Raw genomic sequence first — 23,595 nt, forward strand, 5'->3', positions numbered from 1 at the left:
TAAGAATAATTGTTCCTATTGCTAGTACAGCTGCAGCAGTGTGAAGGTCTCTTATGCCGCAGGGCCCAATAAAAGCAAGAGTTATTAATCCTGGTATGTCACTGCAGGAGCAATAGTTATAAGTAGCATGCCTGTAATAGCAACGATTCAGTGGTAAGTGATCAACATACCCACAAACTCCCTGTCAGTCTGAATTTCTTTCTGAAAAGCTACCATGTACTTCTTCTGAAAACCTGAGTGTTGCCGCACTTTAATACAAAAACTGTACTTGAATGCAAATATACTGTCAGTAGCCCTGAAATCATTACAGGAGATTGAAGCATCCCATGATTTCTAAGGAATATAGGCAGCACTTTCTGTGGAGAAGCCAGAAGCAGCAGCTCTGGTTAGTCACTGACAGGAATCCTGCTCTCCAAGAAATGGCAAAGGAATGGCAAAAATGGCAGAGCAGACAAGCAGAGGTAAGAAAATGGCTAGGAACAGAGCATGAGGACTGGGTTTCCTGTTCCTCTGAGTAACAAGAGATGTGCTCTTTCTTTTCTCTTGGGAGGATCCCAGATAACTGGTATTAATTTCTCTGTGAAGTGAATTATAAGTGGATGGTGGTATAGTGAATTGTTTTATTTTGTCTGTTCCTTGGACACAGTTTGAACATATGCTGTTCATGTTCTTCCCAGGCCCCTAAGTGCTAAGCAGGGCTTGCAGGGGAAAATCATGCCTCAGCCCATCACTCCTGACCACCCTGACATGCCCTCGAACCACACAACACATAGAAGACAAAGTGCTGGGGGGTGCAGTGGTCAGCCTCATCATGTCTTTTTCAGCTAAGGACTACTCCAACCTGAAGGCTGTATTTCACAAGTAGTTCATACGTGGTTTCTGCTGCTTTTGTTCTGCCCATTGGGAATGAAGGGGTTTTTTTTAATGAATGAAAGAAGTGCCTTGATTGCCCAGGTGGGAATAGGAAAGGAAGAGGATCATGACTAAAAAATTAACTCTGTCTCAGCAGAGTTCTGCATTTGCATTTTGACATTAGCATTGATTTAGGAAAATTAGTATGTTTCAGCTTTCCATCTTTATCCTCAGTTAAGCTCTAGAATACTAAAGGCATTCTTCATGTGTTTTAATCCACAATTAATGACAGAGATCCATTCCCTGCTTTTCTGCTGCCTGTTACAGATCACCATATTTGGGTGATTTGGGAAATACTGATTTATGAAAATTAATAGGTTTCGGCTTTCCATCTTTATCCTCAGCTAAGCTCTTTTGCCAGTGTTTGTGGTCTACTGACCTATGTGCTTTTTCTCCTGGGCTTCACAGCCCTTCCCCACACCTGACATTAACACTGTTCTGTAGCCTGAACAAGAGCTCAGTTTGAAAGTTACCGTCTTCTGGAGTACCTGCTGAATTGGAGTGTTACTAATGCAATGTGTACAGTTTCAGATTATCCTTATACCTATAATGCCATATTCTTGTGGTTCAGTTTATCTACCAGATGTTTTTCTGGTTTACTTTGTAATCATTTGGGTGGGAATCAGGAGGAAAGATGCATTGTCATAAAAAGGAAAAACAGCAAGAAGCACATTACTTCCATCAGCAGTGCCGTAAATCTGTATTCTGTTGGTTCTGTATTCCAGCCAAAATGGCAGGGCTTCAGGAACAGACTTTACCTTCCAGTAGTGCCCTGCCTGAAGTGTGACTGACAATGGAATTAATGGGACACGGACAGTGGGAAAGGGGTAACATGAACTCATGTTTCATGTACTGCACAATGCTCTCATCAGCAGGATTTTCTTAAAAGCAGTAGCAGCAGCAAATCATCTGGCAGACATTCACACCTGCTATTCTGCAAGCCACTTAGTAAGTGGCTCTTAACTATGTAGGGGGAACAGCTTAAAGAAGCAGTGGGACAGCTTTAGGACACTTAACTTCATAAATGCTGGAAAGCTTAGTAAAGCAGTGAGAACGACACAGTTCTCAAAGACCAGCTTATTGTCTGCCACCCAGATAAAAGTGCATGCATATCCCCCAGTGAGTGCGCGGACAGACCTGACCTGAGGACTTGCAACAAGGGTGAAATCTAAGTCCACATTAAATTGTATTTGTGCCCACTTAATACGGGCAATCATTCTGGCATAGTGTATACCCAAAGGGGCATGGAACAGTTCAAAGTGTGGGAATGTCTGTTACCTGTGTTTGATTTGTTGAGACTAGGTGAAAGGCTTCTTCTGTCTCAGGAGTTCCCCCATAGTACTGATAAAGTGAAGAAATCCTAGGTCAGCTTGTACCAACAGAGAAAGTAAATCTCTGAAAGAGACCCTAAAATTACTGACATCAAACATCTGTGACAGGATATGTAAGAAATGTCCTACAGTGGAATGTAGATCAGCTCGTGACAGCCCGCTGGATTTTCTAGGAGCATGTCACAGAGTATTGAAACACTCTGATAGTACCAAAGGACCCTTTTGCAGCAGCATAATTTAGGAGATATATACAGTTTGGTGGGAGCTGGGCACTGCTGCCTCATGATGTTTGGAGAAACCACTACCTGTCTGTGCATAAAGAATGCATTAACTTGTATGTCTGAGTAGTGCTATTAAATCCCATTTGTTTAGAGGTGAGAAGTTTGTACTTTGTGAACCAATATCATTCCTGGTCTGTTGAAGCAGTAAATCTCTGGCTATTTTTGTTAGATATTTTGTATGTACTTCTTAAAGAACTTTGCCCTCCTTCCAAAAGTTTTTGCTCTAAATAAACCATACATTATGCCTGACCTTAAATTTTTTTGCTCTAAGGCTTATAAGTTGCCATCAAACTAACAGAGGCAACACTGTTTCTTGAGCTGGGGGACTGTGCTGATGTGCAAGCCAGAGAAAAGCTCTGAAAGAGGTCTGTAATTGCTTGTTACTAATCAAATGTTGTGAAAAATAAAAGCTGTTGTTGACAAAGAAAAAATAACTATGTAGCAGTGGGGGACCTATACAAAAGAAAAGAAGTAACAGAAGTATAGCTCTCTGTCTCCACATAAAGCAAGAGTGAACTGGATACTTGTCTTGTCTGAAATACAGGAGGTTGCTGGGTGCTAAACACGAACCACTGAAGGAAAATTGAATGAAGCTCCACCTTTCAGGGACCCTGCCATCAATGTTTTGTTCTCATGCCAAATTACTGGAGTATAAATATGTGCCTATAAGCCATGAAAAAAAACACTTCTCTGGAAGGATTTTCAAGTCACAACTGCATGGCAAGATGGATATAAAAAAGGGGAGGTCGTTTTGGATCTTTTGCCTAATTTGGAATTGTTGCAGCAGCAAAGAACCAGTTCAGATAGGTAAGAAAAAAAATCTAATTCTCAGATTATTTGCTCACATATTGCTCCCCATAGGTGACAAATAGAATTGCCAAATTAAAATGTGTAACATGTTCATGAAAGAGCTGTAGGCATGCCAGATACTGTTTAACATTTTACATTTTCATCCTTAATGTCAACCACTGAAGTAGTTTACTTTTTTTTTTTTTTTTTCAGTACGAGTTAGATTATCAACTGGTTTATGTCCTAAGCAACTAATCTTAAAGAGGAGACTTGCTGGATGAGGTTTGCATCATATTAAAATGGTGACACTCTTTTCAGCACATTTGACCTATATTCTTTGTTGAAGAAGTATATTACCATAATGCCTGCTAGGCTTGATTGACCAGTATGAAATACTGCATTAGGATTAATCACATTTTTTGTGGTCTGCTGCACTGTTACCTCCTGGTTTGGTTTTGAATGTCTTGTATTTTACCCAGTTGTTTAATACACAAACAATTTACATAACAGTTATTACTGTCTCAGTAATTCTAGCAACTCCACTTTCAAGAATAGCCAAACTTTCTTATTTCTTCTCATTAGTGTGTAGAAAAGGGCTAAATTTCCCTACTTCACTTCAGAGCTGCAAACACGCATGGCAAATTCCAGCCCTTTTAAAAAGCTGTTTCTGTAAGGACTTCTTGGCCCTGGAGTTTGTGTTGTACATTTCTAACATCAAGATATGAGTTGTTCACTTGATGGTTCTTAGGTAGGAATATTTAACAAAATCTTAAGAGTTCACTGAGTATATTAATGACTGTTTCTCATTTGATCTGTGATGGATGTTGCTACATTGAATTTCCCAAACATGCTACATAAGCAATACAAAAGAATTTGCCCATTTTCATTTGTCGTTCTTTGAGATTGGCCTAGAAGATATGCTAAAGGCATTTCGTAGCAAGCACACCTTATTTAATTCAAGGCGACTCATACTAGCTTTGTGCAGTATAAAAACTACTTTCTGAAGTGATGTCTTATATGCACTTCAAGTATATATCAATACCTTTGACAGAGGTACAACTCAGAGGTCCAAGATTGGAGTTTTGGTTGATAGGAAAAAGAAGTAGCTCTAAGCCAACTGCTGAAGCTGGTGGCAGCCTCAACTGCTAAGGTCAGCAGCTGTCATTTTGCTGAAGGGTCATGCCACCCATGGTATGCCCTGGAAGGGACTCAGTTCAAGACTGTGGACCAAAATCTTGCCTGTATTAAGTAGCAGTATTTCAAAAGTAAAAATGAGATTTAGGCAGCCAGGACGGGATTTACCTCACTTCACTTTAGATACTTACAGTGTGAATGTATCTACAGTGTAAATGCTGAGGGGTGCCATTTGCACTGGCATGCCTCAGCAACCTTGATAGACAATGGAGAGAAACATGCCATCTTGGAGCATTTTCTTCCTAGGTGGATATGTAAGGTCAGGAAGCTGAACTTCTTCTGCTTCTCACTATTAACTTCAGAGGAGGCTGGGCTCATCTGCTTACATTGGAAGTATCTCTGGCATGGACTTCAAAAGTTCATTGAGATGGAACTCCTTCCCACGTGCTAGTATCTTCCAGGAGTTAACATTTTTGCCTTTGAAAATCTCTCCTTTAATGTTTTTCAACAAAAAAAGGTAAAGCACCTCATGTGGGTTGAATTTCTAAGCTTCCTTCCTATGACTTTTTCTTTAGTCCAGGTCTCTACTGTCAGTAGGAGTGAATGTGCCACCTGGGGCAATTTCCACTTTCATACATTTGACCATGTTAAATTCACTTTTCCTGGAACCTGCACATATGTCTTCGCTTCACACTGCAATGACAGCTACCAGGACTTTAACATCCAAATCAGGCGCAGTAACAAGAACAGTTTCCTGATCTACTTCACTGTCACTATTGATGGAGTGATCTTGGAGGTGAAGGAAACAGGCATCACAGTGAATGGGAACAAGTGAGTAAAGGCCATACTGTTGTTTTCTTGTGCAGCAATTTTAATGTTATGTATTAGCATTAAAGATTGTATGTCTAGAAAGGGGTCCTATTCTGCAGATGTGCAAATGGCTGGGTATGATATTCGTAGCACTTTGAATAAGGTATTTCAAATAGTCTACCCTGTAGTGGAGGAGGAGGCCAGAAGCACATAAACTACATCTCCCAGGGATCAACATGAACATGTTAAGCAAAAGGCAATATGTACGTTATAAAAACAGAATGCATAGATTTCCTTAATGTTGCTTTGATTTGGGAGGGAGGGATGGAATGGAGATAAAATCAACACTTTACTGAAGATTCTGATTTTGTAGTAACTTTGTATTTGGTTTTTTTTTTTTTTTCTTAAAACATTGTTTCTCTGGTACTAACCCTACTGTTGTATGTTGCTGTTCAGGAACAGACTGTCCTCTTAAAAGTTTTCTGTTTCTCCATAGATTAGTCTAGAAAATAGCACTGCTTTGCAAATCGCAGCTTGCCTTGGGATCTTCTTACGCAAAAAACAGAAGTTTCAGAAGTAAAAATCCACACCTCTAGTTCCAATCTGAAATGAACCAGAAAGCAAGCTGCACACAGAAAGTTAAAAATACGCCGCAAGTGAAGAGTCATATGCAAAAGTAGCTGAAAGTTGAGCACAATTTTAAGGGTAGCCAGCATGAGAAGGGCAGTTATCTGATGAAGCATATAGATATGAAGGGCCAAGGTAAACTTTGACTCTGGGAAAAACCCTCATAATCTTGTTGGAGAGAAAATTACAAGATTATAGTCTGTCTTCTCTTGACAGTCCTCTAGAAATGACCCAACACAGAATAGCATCACTCAGTTGTAATTATAGTACCAAAGCCCAGATGTATCTTCTAAATCAAAGTAGAAATAAATCTCTTTTCTTTCAGCCATTTTCTGATTTTCCAAGTTTTTCAGGTTCTGGGAAAATAGATGGTTATTGTCTTTGTGAGATGAAAAAGTAATGTAAGTCTGAGTCATGTTAGCACATGAGTAACAGAACAGAGCTCTTTTCACACCTCTGTGAATCCTGAATGTCAGTGAAAACCTGGAGGGATGATGACAACCTGCAGTATCCTTTTGTTGTGATCTTGCTCCTTCTGGGTTAGGTCCTCAGGACATGGAAACAAGCAGAGCAGCACTGATACCAGTTGAGTGGCTAATGTAGTATTGACACACTCATGACCAAAATACACTGTGTTATGGATTAAGGGTGATGAAAGGTCACAGTGGACAGGGTGATCACACCTACATTTAATGCAGTGTGTGGATGAAAGTTGACATTGAAAAGAATGTCCCTATGGCTTATTTACATCCTTTTGTCTCTACTTTTTCTTCTTATATGTCTGAGAGGACTTAATCAGACTTTTTTTCAATGCAATCTGTTTTGTTCTTTCCAATTTCCAGGATCCACATGCCCTTCAGCTTGAAGAGCATCCTGATTGAGGACACCTGTACTTACTTCCAAGTCACTTCCAAGCTGGGCCTGACACTCAAGTGGAACTGGGCTGACACTCTCCTAGTATGAACAGCCAGTTAGTTGTTTTTCCCATGGTGAACCTCATCAATGATGAAAAGCAGAGTTGGATGCAGGCACCATGTTAATATAAGAAATTATATCATTTTATCAATAAGCTGATAGGGACTTACCAAACTAGGTTATATTGTCATGGGGAAAGGACATGTAGTCACAACCCCTAGGTGTTCCCAACTCATTTTATTTGGCAAAAAGTGCCACTGTTAACCCTGGAGATAGCACATCTGTAGTTACCTGCTTCCTCCATGGGGCTCTGGCAGCAGCACAGCTAGTCCCTCCAGCTCTGACTTGTTAGTTATCCTCTGTCTCGATGCACATCTTGTGTGGGAAACTACTCCGTGTGGCCAGTTCAGCCTCTCTGTGTGGTGACCTCTCTCATTCCAAAGCCTTGTTATGTGGAATTTTCCCTCTATATATCCACCCTAAAATACCGTTTTCTGCAACAGTATGTTTACACTTCTGCGTGTGAATGCTTATCTTCCATGATCAGGACTGAGTAAATAAATGAAAGTTGTATGTCATGTTTTGCAGTTTGGAGACAGAGAGAGTAGAAGGTGAATACAGAGAAGAAAAAAAATCAGGAAGCAATCAAGTGGTATTCAAATTCTGATTTAATGAAATATTTGCTTCCCCCCTTCCCCTGTAAAATTAACAACTGAAGTATTACAGGCATCACCTGTACAGTGGACACAATTTTAGGGTGACACACTTGTAGGAAAAGCACCACCTTTTTTTGGTGGTCCTGAGTGGCACAAGTACAACCCTCCAGGCACGTAGGAATGATTAGGTGCAACAGTTTCATGCAGCAAGACAATAATGTGCTAACCTAGCTCTTTGTTGCCCCTGAATATGGGCAGAACAAGTTATGCTGGACAGACCCACCCCCAGAAAAACTGTTTTCTGTTTAGCCTATGGACTAGGAAAAGCCTTAGGTATGGTTAAAAGCTGACCAGAAACTGCTGTTTTCAGCATCCAGCAGGTTAGTTATCTAACCTCCCCAGAGTGGAGCTGTGGTACCTTGCAAGAGGGACCACATGTCTATATACTAGTGTCTCTATATTGGGAGGCACTGGTCCAAGGATTAGTGCAGTATTCAGCATGCTTCAGTTAGAATGACAGTTGTTAGGGGATTATCTTCCCAGTTAAATTAAACCTGTCTGCATGTAAGTTCCATGGCAGGTTTGTAACAGAATGGGAGACTGCTACAAACTGGTAATGAGCATTTCTGCTACTGTGCTTTCCAGTTGCAGACCACTTTGTAACATGTGCTGCAGATGTGGTAAAAAGCCTTTAAACTCTGGGTTTCTTCTTTCCTTTTGTTTTGTAGCTGGACCTAGAAGAAACATATAAAGAGAAAATATGTGGTCTATGCGGGAACTATGACGGCAGTGAGAAGAATGATTTGGTTTTGGATGGTAGGTCATGAATACAGCATATTCCACATAGGATAGAACTGTTAATACTTGACATGAAACTTGGTATCTGTTTCCTCTAAGCAGGGTTTCAGATTTGCTGACAGAGACTGAAATACACGAACATTTCCATATACAGGAGATGTATTTTAGGGATGTTTTGGGACGATCTGAGTTCCTCTGCTGTTCACAAACTTCCAAGAGTCTCAAACCTTTTTGATCCAAATTAACTGCCTGCTATCATGCAGTAACATTGCCAGGTTTCCCAATTACAGTAGCAAACTTTAAGGAACTTGTATTCTCAAATGAGGCACAGGTGCATTTTCTGTCTTTCTGTTTTGATAATTTTACATCTGGGTATCAAGTATGATTATTTTTGCCTTTGTAATGAAATGAAAGCTTCACCACTGAGCCAGAGATTTCACTGAGCATCTTTGCAGAAGCGGTGGTGCCATCCACTGACACCTTCAGATATTGCACTGGACTGGAAAGAGGCCAGCACAGCAAACAGCAGAGGCTACAATCCTGCAGCTGATCCTACTCATTCCTGAGTGGAAAGAAAGCAGCATCCTGGGATATTAGCTACAGGACTGAAGCCAAAGTTATAACCTTGTAACCTTCATATAATACTCGGGCTTTTTAGATCACCAGGAAAGTATTTTCATCTACCTCACCAATTCAGAAAGAATCCTGAGATTTGTTAAAAAAAACACTTGTAGCGATAAATTTGGAGTTCATTGTCATATTTCATATTAAGCTTTCTGGATGTATCTTAGTCATATTTCTGCTCCTTACTTAATAAGCTCAGTAGACACAAACTAAAGCTGACTTAATTTTTTCTGAACAGTTTGCTACTGAGGAGCATTGCTCGGAGAAAAGCAGGCTATTCTTTTATGTTTCTGGTTACACAAATAAGAGGTTCCCATGCCTGGGGAGCAGGTGGCCTCCCATGTCCCTCCTTTATACTCTGAATACATCCTTCTGCCTGCGTTAAGCAGGCTGCAGTCATTCTTCCTGCCCAGACTAAGATCAACTGCACATAAAGTTCCAAAACTTAGTCTCACTTTCAGACTTCTTTCTCTTCAGGGAAAAATAAATGTCAGGAAGAAAAATCCAGTTTCTCCATAGAGCATCTCTTCTTGGAACTTTATTCTTTATATTCTTTAATGTGAGTTGAGATCCTTGGCAAACTACAGAACTCCAAGGATTTCTGTTTCCAGAAGAGTTAGTGGCAAAGCACCTGAAAATAACACTTTTGTGGAAGTCATTCTCTTAGGCCTGCACTTAGCTAAGGGACTGACTCAGTAAAAGGGCATAGACTTGGTCAAAAATCTGTCTATTAAACCTTAAAAAGAAATAAAAATCAAAGAATAGCTATTTATGCATACTCTCCATAAAAATAGATACATTTAAAACTTTGTTGGAAATACTTCTTAAGTCCAGGATTATGTGTCTGGTAATGCTTTGGGAAAATGCACCCCTCAAGCTAGTATAATGGTCACATACATGTATTGTGTGCCTGTCTTCCTCCTGCTTCCACTTCCCATCTTTTCTAGCCTATAAATATAGGTTTCCAAATGATTACAAACATTTACACCTACAGCTGTACTAGATTGTGATAGTAGAAGGCAAACTAAAACATATGATTATTGCACATGAAAATGCAAAACTCTGTAAGATCAAATATACCCATAATGAATACAAATATTTGGAAGTGATGATGTACAACAGAAAGGTCAAGAATCTCATGTGATTGGTTATAAATGCCCAGGCTGATGGCAGGCCTTGATACAAGTGTGCCAGGCTCCTGGATGTAGCTCAACAGAAGTCATACCAGCTTGTCATCATCTGTAATATGGATGCTGTAGTTAAACTTGGGCATTTGATGAAGAGCATATTGCCTTAGACCCCAGAGATTAAGAGCATTTTTACAGCACATTAAGTGATCCAAAGAATTGCAGGCAGATACTCAGATATATTTGGGGATTTTGCAGGGTATAAAATGCATCCAAGGCAGTTCGGAAACTTCCACAAAGTAGAGGATCCATCAGGAAAGTGTGCTGATGTGAGTCCAGATGACCGCACTGGAAGACATCCTAGGAGGGAAGACAATAGATGCAGTAAATATGTAAGTATGTGTGGCCAAGAAGTATAAATGCTCCTGAACTACAGCACTGGAGAGACTGTTCAAACAACCGTTAGTTACAGAGTATGCACTGACCTGAGAAAAATGTTGGTCTTATAGCAGAAAGAATATCCTATTATAATAGGATATAAGGAAATATATAGGATATATATATAAGGAAATAGATAATGGGAAAATGCACAGTTGAATGACAGATTCCAATCCAAGAAAAAGGAAGTCATAACAAAGTTAGTCTGTATAGTTTCCTGAGGTCCCATCCAGTGTGAATTATCCTGTGACCCTGGAATTACGTCATCAAAAACTGGGATGCACATCCATGAACCTGAAAGTTGGTAAATGTCAAGTATTTCTTTTCTTTTCCTTCTTTTCATTTTACAGAGAAAAAGATGCAAGAAGCTTATGTCTCATTTTGGAAACTGCCCCAAAGTTGTTGCTTTTGATGACTATGTAGAGACCTGCACTGAGGATATGTGCCACTGTGCAGTTAATTCTTCTCACTTTGACTTGGTTTCCAGCTGCATATGCAGCACTTTAAACCAGTACTCTCGAGATTGTGTCCTCAGGAAAGGAGACCCTGGGGAATGGAGAAACAAAGAACTTTGCTGTAAGTAACTGCTGCTCTGGAGATTTCTTTCAGGTTAGATATATACACATATATTCTGATCCTAGCAGAGCAAAGCTAAGAGCTATTTTATCTACTGTGAATCAATCTGTAGAAGTACTTTCACAGAGACGTTGTTAATGGAAAAGCTTCTGCAAATTTGACTTGATCTTGCTCCTAAAATTAGAACTATATCTTAATATTGTCCCCATCCTCCTTACGACTACATTTTCTCCAGTTATTTTTTGAAGTTTTCCATGCACATTTAACTCATGAATAGCATTTTTTTAAATGTTGACATCTATCCCAAAGTTGCTGAGAAGTCTAACATGTTTGTCCTTAGCTTATCCTTTGCTTTCATATTTAGTAGTCCAGCTACTGAGCAGAAAATCACTGTAAATCCAGAGGGAAGTCTACAGGTAGTTCTTCCAAACTGCTGGTGTGGATTGGGGTAGAAAATTAATGCCAGAATGACTTACGCTTCAGGCAAAAATAAGCTATTATGACTCCATAAATTATTCCAGTTCCCTTTGCTTGCATCATGACTTCAGCCCCGCCAACCTTGAGCAAGTAAAATAATGTTAAATAACTAGTATTTCCCAGCAGTACTGTTTTGTCCAAAGATGAGGTAAAGTAACCATAAAAAAAATCCTTTAGGTGTTAAACAAACATGACACATCTGGAAATTTTTAAAAACAAGCTATGGGGTAAAGGAGGAAGAAGGGGTTTGGGAGTAAGATATTGATATGAGAGCTCTAATAAATACACCATTAACATATGCCATTTTCCATTTTGTCTTGCAGATCAAGAATGTCCAAACAACATGGTGTACATGGAATGTGGAAACTCCTGCGCTGACACATGTGCAGACCCAGAAAGGAGCAAGATTTGTAAAGCCCCATGTACAGATGGCTGTTTCTGTCCTCCTGGTAAGGCAATTTACCTCTTCCAATACTTCACACATATCAAGGAAAAAAAGAGGGAGGCTGTTCCTTCTCAGCTAGTGGCATTTTTTTTCATTAACATTTTATACTAAAACCGATGAATAAACTGTGTTTTCTAGCATAATTCAACAACTTTCTTCTTGAAAGAACCAGGTCTCTAAAGATTCAAGATCCTGACACTGGAGAAGTGGAGGGAAAGATTTCTAAGGACTAGACTTAAAAAAATGGTACAGATGTGGAAAGAGGAGAGGTGGTCTCTAGACAGTAAGAATGCAGGTGAAGTCAGGTGAGGTGCCTCCCTGTTAAAAGGCTAGATGTTGCTGTAGCTTAAGTCATGCGATATAACTGCATAGCTAGCAGTGCGCATGTGTAAATTTGCACATGAAGTAGAAGCTAAGACGAGGGTCTGATTTCTGTTACATTCACTATTAGAAAAGGATGGAAACTGGCTCACATCCTTGCAGTCTGTCACTTGATAATCCTACTCACAGTGGCGAATTCTAGTAACATGCAAAGATATTCTTTGGGTTTTGCCTTGCTTTCTTTTAATTAAAAAAAGTTTCCCACCCACCAGCACCTGAAAGGGCCCAGTTTTTCTTAAAACATACCCCATTCATTTACAGAAATGCTTCCAGAGTTTTTCCTTGGTCTAATCTTCCTTGATGGTGTTTCCCAGACTCACCAAAGGAATACTAACTAGCCAATGTGTCTGAACAGGAACTATCCTTGATGACCTTGGCGGCAAAAAATGCATCCCCAGAGACAGCTGTCCCTGTATGTTTCAAGGCAAAGTCTACTCATCCAGAGGGACCTACTCCACTCCCTGCCAAAACTGGTACTGTTGTGAACTTTTTTGTACTAACGGAGCAGAGGCATTTATTTCAGAGCTTTGATAGGTTGCATTATGTTCTTTTCTCCTTTTCTCTCCCCCCCCTTCTACCATATCTCTTGAATAATAGTGCAAACTCTGGGTCTAAATTTCAACAGTACAGGAAAACTTACAGGTAGACCTCAACCACACATAGTTACCACCCTCACCTGGAACTGCTAGCAAAACCTGAGCTCAAGATTTCAAAATGTGGAAAACTGAGACACTTCTCTGGTTATTTCAGAGGCACTGGCCACTAAAATGTGGCAAGGTGTCATATCATGTTAATGAGTTACTTTTCCAACCTCCTCTAGGTCTACAACAGGACGTTTGAAGGCCTGGATCTCAATCACAGAATCATAGAATCAGCTAGGTAGGAAAAGGCCTTTAAGATTACCAAGTCCAACCATTTTCCCAGGACTATCAAGGCCACCACTAAACCACATCACTGAGGGCCTCATCTACATGGTTTTCAAACACTTCTAGGGACGGTGATTCCACCACTTTCCTGTTCCAATACCCCATCACCCTCTCCATAAAGAATTTTTTCCTAATATCCAATCTAAAAAGTCCCAATCCTTAAGAATTTCTTCATTTAGAAAAAAATCTGTGGCTTGAACCCTTATCCACTCTACACTAGTGAAAGGTGATCAGGCCTCAGGTATATTATTCTCAAAACAGTTTTATTTCTTACCAGATACCCATCTAATAAATGAACAGTCATTTGTGTTATCTGAGCTCCTGTGACACCACATCATTTCTTGACCATAGGCCTAACTTTTACTGTAGTGAGGATTGAAATATGCTGTGGTGCATGGCAGGATAAGCCAGATGTTCTGCAAGCCCCCTTGGGTCGAATATTTCCTGCAATTTGAGGAAATACTCCTCAAAAGCTGCAATTTTGAGGAACTGAATTTGATGGGCTCTCAGTGGTTCCCATCTAGCCACATCCTCACTTAATCCTCACAAAACTTGAGCTAGGCTATGGCCAGGCTGTTCTCCTCTTGTGTGCACAGCTCTAAGAATTGTAACTGCTCATTATCTCAGGTCCTCCAAAATTAGTTGCTGAAATGTTGCATCAGCAACTTGCTGAACAGTTGCAGAGGTACCATAAAATGTTGCAAGATCCTGCTTGAAGAGGTTAATTCTACCTTTAAAAAGCCAAGTAAACAATTTAGGCCCTAAAAAGCATTTGTTGCTTACTCAACTCAGTGTTTCTCTAAAGTAGCTAGCTTGAAGCCCAGTGCAGTTAACTCTCATTAAGAGGCACTCAACTTTCACACGTTAAGGGCCAAATATAAAGTCTTCTTCCCACATGGGTTTAATAAGCAGCCAAATAACAAGGCAGAAAAACAATGAGGTTTCATCTCTGAGGATTCAGATACAGATGTATGTTTGCTCCTTTAAAGTTATGTTTATTCTAACTACGCCTTTTTGGGTTTTGTACAGTACCTGCCAAGGAGGCCACTGGAGCTGTATCTCTCTGCCCTGTTCTGGAATTTGCAATATAGATGGAGGATTCCACATAACAACGTTCGATAATAAGAGATTCAATTTTCATGGCAACTGCCATTATGTCTTAGCTAAGGTACGAACAAACTCCCATTTGACTCCTGAATCTCATGAGTAGCATTAGGCATCAAGTTGTGATGAAGCTTTATATAACTTCATTTAATTAAGTTGCACAAATCCAGCAAAGCTCTTCAACACATGCTCAGTCTTAAACTGCATAAATTTTCCCATTTGCGACGGATTGCAAGTGAAAGGAAGCGGATGAGCAAAAATTCCTGAAGAAGGACTGAATTCCACAGAACCATCTGCAAATATGTGATCCACATAAAACCTTGGACAAAAGATACATGGAAGTTGGGGCTGTTCAGCCTGGAGAAGAGAAGGCTGCGTGGAGACCTCATAGCAGCCTTCCAGTATCTGAAAGGGGCCTATAGGGATGCTGGGGAGGGACTCTTCGTCAGGGACTGTAGTGACAGGACAAGGGGTAATGGGTTAAAACTTAAACAGGGGAAGTTTAAATTGGATATAAGGAGGAAATTCTTTCCTGTTAGGGTGGTGAAACACTGGAATGGGTTGCCCAGGGAGGTTGTGAGTGCTCCATCCCTTGTGGTGTTCAAGGCCAGGTTGGATGAAGCCTTGTGTGGGATGGTTTAGTGGGAGGTGTCCCTGTCCATGGCAGGGGGGTTGGAACTAGATGATCTTGAGGTCGTTTCCAACCCTAACTATTCTATGATTCTATGATAGCAAGGAAACGATGCAAAGGAAAGGCAGTGAACATTACTGAATTTGGCAATGAAATAAAGCAGTTTGCAGTTAGCAATTGAGTGCCCCAGTTCTTTCATTACTGCATTTTAGCCTTTCAGAGATACCTTTTTTCTCTTCTGGCTCCTTTTCTGTAACATGCTAACAATGTCTACACGTCCATTTTCTCACCTCTTTTCAGAATACTGATGATACATTTGTGGTGATTGGAGAGATTGTCCAGTGTGGAACATCAAGGACAATGACTTGCTTAAAGAATGTATTAGTCACTCTAGGAAGAACTGTAAGTAACTTCCTTCAGTTAGTGGCACATAATGTCACTCCTATTTAGATTCAAAGATGGGATTTCTCTAACTCTGTGGACTCATTTTGGTCTGTTGCAATACTGAAACTGTAAGATTAATACCAGCGGGTGATGCAGTGTATGTGTTTATTGGTTTTGTTCTAGGAGAGTTATTTCTTTTCAAGTTCTTTTGTATTCTGGCTTTTCCATTTCTTTAGAGGTAAATGGCTAAAAATCCTTGTCAGTTTTCCCTCTCCTTTCATGACTTCAAAGATTTTCACTTGTTTCTTTTTGAAAGAAAGATTGAAATTTCTACAAGAAAAGATTCCCTTCTTTTCTGAATCCAGAGGTTTTTCCTGATGAAATGAGTGAAGTAGCAGAATTTTCAAAACTAAGGCCAAAGGCTTCTCCTACTGAAGATTACGCCATGATTCACAATTAATTCAGTGGAAGCCAAATTAGAGATGGTATCTATACATTCTAAAGTTATACAGATTCATCCTGTCCACCTGGTATTTAATTGATGCAGTCCCAACCATGTTGGGAGATCAAACATTCTAGCGTCCTTCTATAGTCAATAAAGAAAGATGGGGATCTCCAAAGGACAAGTCATCTCACCTAAGATATGAGATGTTCCAGAGGAGCCTGTTTTCCTCTATTGACTACTGAGGAAGTTTGAATCAGATAGCTCTCATTTTAGGTATGTTGCATTTTCAATGAGGTAGATCCAACCCTAGATGTAACATGATATGTGAGAGAACTCAGTCAAAACTATTGCTTATGGAGAGAGTTTTTCATTTTTTGTTATCACCAGATTTGCTCTATGTTATAGTAGGTCATCCGGACACTGTGTTACATTTACCCCAGAGAGGACCATGTTTTAAAAACGCTACTTCTTAATGCTTAATGAAGCTTGTCAGGTTGCTGTTGTCTTCTCATGTCATATTCATTCATTCACTATTGTGGGCTTTTTCTTTTTTCTTTTTCCCTGAAGACAATAAAAATATGTTCCTGTGGAAATATCTACATGAACAATTTCATTGTGAAGCTGCCAGTAAGCAAAGGTAAATGTCCTTCTCACACCTCCCCCAGGATAGCCTACATTTATTTACAGAGGGATTCCTCCTCCTTTTTCTGAAAATAATATGATCCTGCTCATTGTTAGGTCATTTAACCTGGGTGGCTACTAGGTCTGGGACTCCCTGGGAATTCCTGTGTTACACTGGATGCACTGGTAAATAGCAGTTCCTGTTGACTCAGCTTCATAAAGATTTGCAATTGCACGTATTTCTCTTTCTTTTTTCTCCTCTATAGATGGCATCATCATCTTCAGACCTTCTACATTTTTCATCAAAATCTTGAGCTCAACTGGAGTACAGATTCAAGTGCAAATGAAACCTGTAATGCAGCTCTCCATAACAGTCAATCATTCTTATCAGAATCGCACATCTGGTAGGAAAGATCATGCTCTTCCAGTTAGCTCTTAAACTGAGATATAGCTGCTTGTCTATCACTTGAGGTGGACAAATGATTTGATTTTATATTGATTTTGATATGTTAGAACCCCCAGGTAAACCTTTAGCCTTCCTGCAAAAAAGTGTTGGCTAACCCCTTCAATTTACTGAAGAAAATTAGATAACTCTGTGATGTTTATTGTGTGCAGGTGTTTTAGACCCAATATGTAAACAAGACCTGTCTCAGAAACTTGAGATGCAGACTGTGTACTTGGTTTTGCCACTAGTCTCCTGTTTACATCATTTAAGCTTTCTGTGCTTCTGTTTCCTATCTCTGTAATGGGATTGCATCCTATCTCTCTTACCTGTTTTGTTTTACTTTTGTGATTTCCTCATCTTGTAACCCTTTGATGAAGGTACTTTGTCAGTTTACGGAAGCACATTTAAGCAGCTTCCAATCTTTGTGTTAACACTAAGTGCAAATGTAATGCAGAAAAATAATAATTACACTCTAAAGACAGGGTGCTGTCTGATTTGTGGGACCATCAGGAAACCTGTGAAGGAAAATCAACTTCTCTCAGGAGAAGGGCTAAGAGCGTTCTGACAGGTGCCATTCCTTTTTCCACTAGTGATTTTTTTCCCTTTGCCTTTTTTTTTTCTTTCCCACCATCACCCACACGAGGTCTTTGTGGCAATTTCAATAACATCCAGACTGACGACTTCAGAACAGTCACTGGAGCTGTGGAAGATTCAGCTTCTGCTTTTGGTAACTCATGGAAAACTAGAGCCAGCTGTTTTGATGTTGAGGACAGCTTTGAAGATCCTTGTTCAAACAGCGTGGATAAAGGTAGCAGGTTTTTCATGCCTGGATTATCAGTGCTAAATAATTTTCTTATGGCAGATAACCAGAAAAGCTTTAGAAATCCCATAAACACCAAAAGCCACTGCCTTTGAGTATATTAATAGAGAACACATTGGTCTTTGAGGTGACAGCTTTGCTTTTGAAACAAAACGACTGCGCTGCTGGAGAAAGGGCCAGCACTGATGACTCGAAAAGCACACACAGCATCAATAAGAACAATACAGGTTTAAGGCAGAGCATACTTGGTTATCAATATTAGGGCAAGATCTTAATCCAATCTAGGTTGTTACAGCTGTGCTGAAGTCAAAATGAATGAGTTATCAGCAGTATTGACTTCAGCAAGCATTGTACTTTACTAGGTGACGTCTGGTTTCTCACTTTGACTGGGTTTGGCTACATACAGTATTCGGTTTGTACTGTCCTACTATTGCCACATGTGATTAAAGCTGCAGCTCATAGGCATACAGCTCACTGGTCATTACATACTTGGTGTTGTTGCTTGACTATAAAAAATTGCCTGAATGTAAAGAATTAGCAAAGTTTGATGGAAAATGATGAAAATGGGGAGGTTTTGCAGATGTTCTGCTAACCCAGCAATGGTAATAATGTTAATACTCGGAAGGTGAAACCTTTTTTTTAGGGAGATGGCTGGTCACCATCCAACTGTGCTTGTTGCCTTGATATTTTAATTCCCCATATTTCTTTACAGCATTGTCTGAACATTTCAGGACATTCTAGTTCTGTGTGAAACCTGATAAGAACATTGAATCAAATAGTAATGTGGTTTAAGTGACTATAGATAATGGTGTTTTTTTCCCACTTCAGAAAAATTTGCCCAACAGTGGTGTTCTCTTCTGTCTAATACAAGCAGTGTATTTGCTGCCTGCCATTCTGTTGTAGAGCCTTCAGTATACATCAAGGTAAGGCATTGGTCTAAATGGGTGGTTTAATCTAGCCCAGAGACTGATCTGCCATGAAGGCAGTCTGGCCTAGGGGAGTGAAATAGATTACGTTAATGCCTGTTTGCAAAAAAGTTCACTTATGCTGATGAGAAAAATTACAAAATAAGAGTTTACGTAAGACACAATGGGCCTTTATGACCTTGAAAGAAGCCTTGAAAATATTAAGTGACTGCCATCGCTGACAGTTCTGTTGTGTGATTCAGAAGGAAAATAGGAAAAAATGGGTTTATTGTTCTTGAAAACTGTTCACTCATTGAAAAGCCAAATCAGTGTTTCTGTGTGGAACTGAACTGAGAGGTTTTCAGCCCCATGGGTTCCTTCTGGCGTTGTTTAAAATTCACCTCTAAGGGGAGGCTATATCTCATATTTGCACAATTTATATCCCATTTATTACTTTGGTATAGTGTTAGTCTCCTAATATTTAGAATGCGAGAAGCTGCCCATAAGTCTTCTTGGCGTTACAGCTGTTGGGGAAGTTGGCTGAGCTAGAGAGTTACCATATTTATGTGAATAGTAAAGAGGTTTCTGTAAAACGCAGAAGATCCATGTAGGGTGTGTGTGTGATAGAATTTACTGAGAAAATACCTGAACATGAAATTTTCCCTAAAAATTAATGTCTTCAGGTACTTTTAAACACATGGCTTATGCCTTACCTCTCCCAGGTTTCCCTCAGAAAATGTATCTGCTTGAGAATTCATGTTAACTAAGGAATTTGCAATTTTCAATTAAGGAAAAGTAATAACCAATTTCCTATGGATATGTCTGTTACTTCTGCTCAAACCATGATTTGTGAAAACATTTTCCATGAGATCCATAATGGCAGGATATATCACCATCTATGCAGTATGACCTTACTGCTCTTGAGTGACTGGCTGTATCAGGGTTGTTCTGTCCAGCCACCCAGTTGAAAGAACTTGAACTTTAAATCAACTTTCTACTTTCCTAGCTGTTTCTTTTGATGTCATTACAAATGTTTCTCTATTAAACCATCTTCTGTTATGTACCTGTCATTTAATTGCATGTATCTTACCTGCATACTAGGTAGATACACAAATGGCAGCCATTGTTGTGCAGTATTTTTAGTCCTGTGTATTTTCAGATGACATATTATGACATGTCACAGATTGTATAGCCTCATAGGAGGCTGGTACAGACATTTCTTAGTGCTTTAATTAACTGTAAATATCCTTATCATTCTTATTATTCATCTATTTGTGAGTGTTAGATATAGTGTTAAACAACTGCAATTGATTTCCTGTTTCTCAGGTTTGGATAGTATTTCATTAGCATATGTTTTCTTTTAGAGATATTACAAATTAAGTTTCATTGGTAATAGTACTTTTTAAAAAAAATATTGGTTCATTACTTTTCTAATTACTTCATGGTTCTGTGTTTCCCTGTTTCTTCTGTGAGCTGGGCTTAATAATACCCATGTCCTTTTCTGTCCCCTAGAAATGTATGTATGACACCTGTAATTCTGAGAAGAGTGAAGTTGCTTTGTGTAGTGTGCTGTCTACCTACTCCAGAGACTGTGCTGCAGCAGGCGTATCCCTGAAGGGCTGGAGGCAGGGCATCTGTGGTATGCATCCTAAAATACCTATGGTAGGGATATAGGGGAAGAGCTTCAGGAGATCCCAGCCTGTGGCAGTTAACATCTTTTGTACTCAGTCATCAAGCTAGGGGGTCTTTGAAAAAGAATATGCATACATTCTGTAAAAAACTGCCTGTCAAAATCAGTTCATGTCCTCTTCATCTTCTTATGGTGCATGTTCCTTGTGTAAATATTAGGTGAATTCAGTACTCAGAGAAACGGAAGACTATAAGGTATACATAATAACAAGAAGTTGTAATTAGGTTAGTTTTGAACACATGGGCTTTCCCATGTATTTTAATTCTGATACCTTTTTTGAACTTCATCTCAGTGTGTCAGACATCGCCTGTACAAATGGCATCACTCTCATTAGCTGCATTTTTCCATGTAAAATAGTAATGGTTTTTAATACATACATACTGGTGATATCTGAGATTGTGGAAGTGTTTAAGGGCTTTTTCAGCTTAGGACTGTCTAACAACTGAATTAAAGTTTTGTGGACATATACATTGTCACTAAATCCATGGTTCAGAGTCCACTTTTTTTTTTTTTTTTTCCTATGGCACTGCCAGGATTTATTGAGATGGTATCAGAGCTGAGAATAAAACTCACAAGTCCCAATTTCTGAGCTTTACTTCAACATTTCTATTTTTTCACTGGCAGCCAGCTAGTTCAAGTGACATTTTCCTATATTAACATGAAAATAGATGTGTGGGTTTCTTGACTAATGACATATCTGAATAGAAAACACCACAACAATTATTTTTATGCAGCTTTCATGCAGCTATCATCTATTTAATTGCCTTGACTTAGAGGCTAGCTGAGATATTTAGTAGAAACAAACAATGTAACAATGTATGGTGCTTTGTTGAAGGCATTTAAGATTACAGTAAGAACAATTTAATAAACCTGTGCTGAAAGAATTCAGAGGGAACACAGCGTAATCCATAGCAAATTGTCCTAGAATCATGCAGTTTGATGTACTAGACACGGTTGCTGTTTACTGAAAGCTTTGTTATCAACACAGAATTACTAACATTTTTTTTATGCCAAAGCAAGACTGATTTGCAGCATGGGTTAGACTGAAATCTGTGGACTCATGGCACAGTAGATAATACTGACTCAAACAGTGCAGTAACCTTGGGAAAAAAATGCTAATGGCTTAATCAGCACAATCATTTTAGGCCTTTACAAGAGAAATAATCTTTCAGGAATATGCTTATGATAAGATTGAAGGTTGTGCTATTCATAAGTGAAAGAATAAATGGTCCAGAACAGTCACCCTCAGTGATCTGTCCCATTGCATGGGATGGAAAGGCCTTTCTGGCTCCTGCAGCTGTGTCCAGCTGTGCTGGGCTGTGGGCAGCATCCAAGACAGGTTGTACTTTAAGGGGATGTCTACATTGAAGTCAGTAGTATATATGAAATAAGTAAACCCTACTAGCTAACAGCTGACAATGCATGTGTGTGACACAATCTTTAGTGGAAGCAGGAACCATTACCTGAGTTACTGGTTTCCCAGAAGACCATCACAGCTAGTAGCCTCTGCTCAGTCATGGCACTGCTTTTCTGGTGCCTCTTTTGCAAGCTTGCTTGAAGCTGGTTTTGATATGATCATGTTCTCTGAACTCATGCCTTCAGCTGTGATGCATGCAATCTAAGATTACAAATCTGTGACAATGAGTACGAAGGTCAAATTACCTTTCTCTTACCAGATCTCACTTTACCAAAAGTGATCTTTTTCCTTTATGGAAAAGTTAAAGTGAGAAGCACAATATTTTATTGCTTTAAGAGCTAACAACTGAGACACCTATTCGGGTAAATCTGATCTAAACTTGTGTTCAACATCTTTATTAATATCTTTCTTATTTGGCCTATTTTGATTTACAAATACCAGTTGATGCATCTTTATAGTATGCCTATAAAGTAGGAGAGTATGGCTTGCATGGTTTATACACAGGATATTGTGTCTGCCTCAGGTAAGACCAGGAAACTAACTGGTTTTTGTTCTTGAAGGCGGTGGTTTTGAATGTGTACACAAACTTAACGTGCTAACTAATCTAAGAAAGTGTGCTATGGTCATGGACTGGAAAACCATACAGAGCTTTGCTGAGGCATGGAACCAATTCTGATATGGTGATAACATTGCTGCAAAGCTGATTAGCACATTTGCCTATGAGCAGCTCCCTTGTATCTTCTAGTACATCTGTGTGTATTTGAAAAACAATTTTGCAGTTAAACCTATGGATTTGATCTAGAAAGAGTTCCAAAAATGAGTAGATCCCCGTTTATTATTGAATTGCAAAGGAATCTGGATGCCAGACTTTCTTGAAAACCACAACCTTAATGTGGGTGATATTTCCTGACAAAATTTGCTGTCATCCATATGGATCACTACTGCAGATTTTATGGTAGATTTCTGAAGATGTTGCTTCTTGGTAGCCTGGGAAAATTAACCAGCTTTTCCCTGTCTTACAGGATCAGCTGACCTCTTTAGATATTGGTATTTAACTGTTTGTTCCACCAGAGGTCTTAAGCACTGTTCTTTCTGATTTCCCTGGAGGACGACAGTTTTCTTCAAGACATCTATGAAAATCCAAACACGCTTTCTTTGGTAGCAGAGTTCCTTGGCACTGTCCATTTAATGTCAAAATTTACCCTTGCAAAATATGTTCATTTGTTAAGCTATTCCCAGCCAAAGAAATTAGTAGTAAATTGCAAAAAATTAGTTTTTAACTACAGTTACAATTCAGAAGTTATTTAGTTTAGTTCTTGGTATAAAATAGAAACGTAAACTGTACCAATTGTAAAATTGTAATGATTCCTTTATTCAGTCAAGATATACCATGCCGAGTATTTCAGTATTCAATATTATGTAGTGGGCAGACTTCCTTCAGACCACTGGGAGGCAAGGACTTACAATTTGAAAAAAGCTCATTTGTGGCTACCAATATGCAGTATGCTGCTTCAACAGCATGAGTGATGATTGCACAGAAAGGACCATACATCCATTTTATTTCTTTTGCAAAGATCCCTCTGAGGAGTGTCCTGAGACTATGGTTTACAACTATAGTGTGAAATACTGTAACCAGTCTTGCCGCTCGCTGGATGAACCTGATCCACTGTGTGAAGTTCAGATTGCTCCTATGGAGGGCTGTGGTTGCCCTGAAGGGACCTACCTCAACGACGAGGAGGAATGTGTAACTCCAGATGACTGTCCCTGCTACTACAAAGGCAAGATTGTTCAGCCTGGCAACTCTTTCCAAGAGGACAAACTGATGTGGTAAGATGCTCTAATGATGCAAAGGCTGCATACCTGGTGGATGCCAGGGCTCTAATCCC

At 39.5% G+C, this 23,595-nt stretch overlaps 1 protein-coding gene across 2 annotated transcripts in view; it reads left to right on the forward strand.

The window, feature by feature from the left end:
* Positions 1-219: 219 nt before the first annotated feature.
* Positions 220-23,595, forward strand: part of LOC136016070 (mucin-5B) — a 49,130-nt gene continuing 25,754 nt past the window's right edge. The window contains exons 1-17 of one of the 2 annotated variants that reach the window (XM_065682698.1): positions 220-461; positions 3,069-3,331; positions 5,023-5,278; positions 6,727-6,841; positions 8,184-8,271; positions 10,263-10,396; positions 10,793-11,018; positions 11,819-11,944; positions 12,677-12,794; positions 14,277-14,415; positions 15,283-15,384; positions 16,379-16,448; positions 16,699-16,836; positions 17,521-17,685; positions 18,526-18,620; positions 20,115-20,241; positions 23,284-23,536. In XM_065682698.1, the coding sequence (XP_065538770.1) occupies positions 3,112-3,331; positions 5,023-5,278; positions 6,727-6,841; positions 8,184-8,271; positions 10,263-10,396; positions 10,793-11,018; positions 11,819-11,944; positions 12,677-12,794; positions 14,277-14,415; positions 15,283-15,384; positions 16,379-16,448; positions 16,699-16,836; positions 17,521-17,685; positions 18,526-18,620; positions 20,115-20,241; positions 23,284-23,536 (2,372 nt within the window). In that variant the 5' untranslated portion in view covers positions 220-461; positions 3,069-3,111. Of the gene's footprint in view, positions 462-3,068; positions 3,332-5,022; positions 5,279-6,726; positions 6,842-8,183; positions 8,272-10,262; positions 10,397-10,792; positions 11,019-11,818; positions 11,945-12,676; positions 12,795-13,141; positions 13,201-14,276; positions 14,416-15,282; positions 15,385-16,378; positions 16,449-16,698; positions 16,837-17,520; positions 17,686-18,525; positions 18,621-20,114; positions 20,242-23,283; positions 23,537-23,595 lie in introns of those variants that run through there. The other variant, XM_065682699.1, reaches the window with a different exon arrangement.

Source organism: Lathamus discolor, chromosome 6 (genome assembly GCF_037157495.1).
Source record: "Lathamus discolor isolate bLatDis1 chromosome 6, bLatDis1.hap1, whole genome shotgun sequence".
Lineage (NCBI taxonomy): Eukaryota > Metazoa > Chordata > Aves > Psittaciformes > Psittacidae > Lathamus > Lathamus discolor.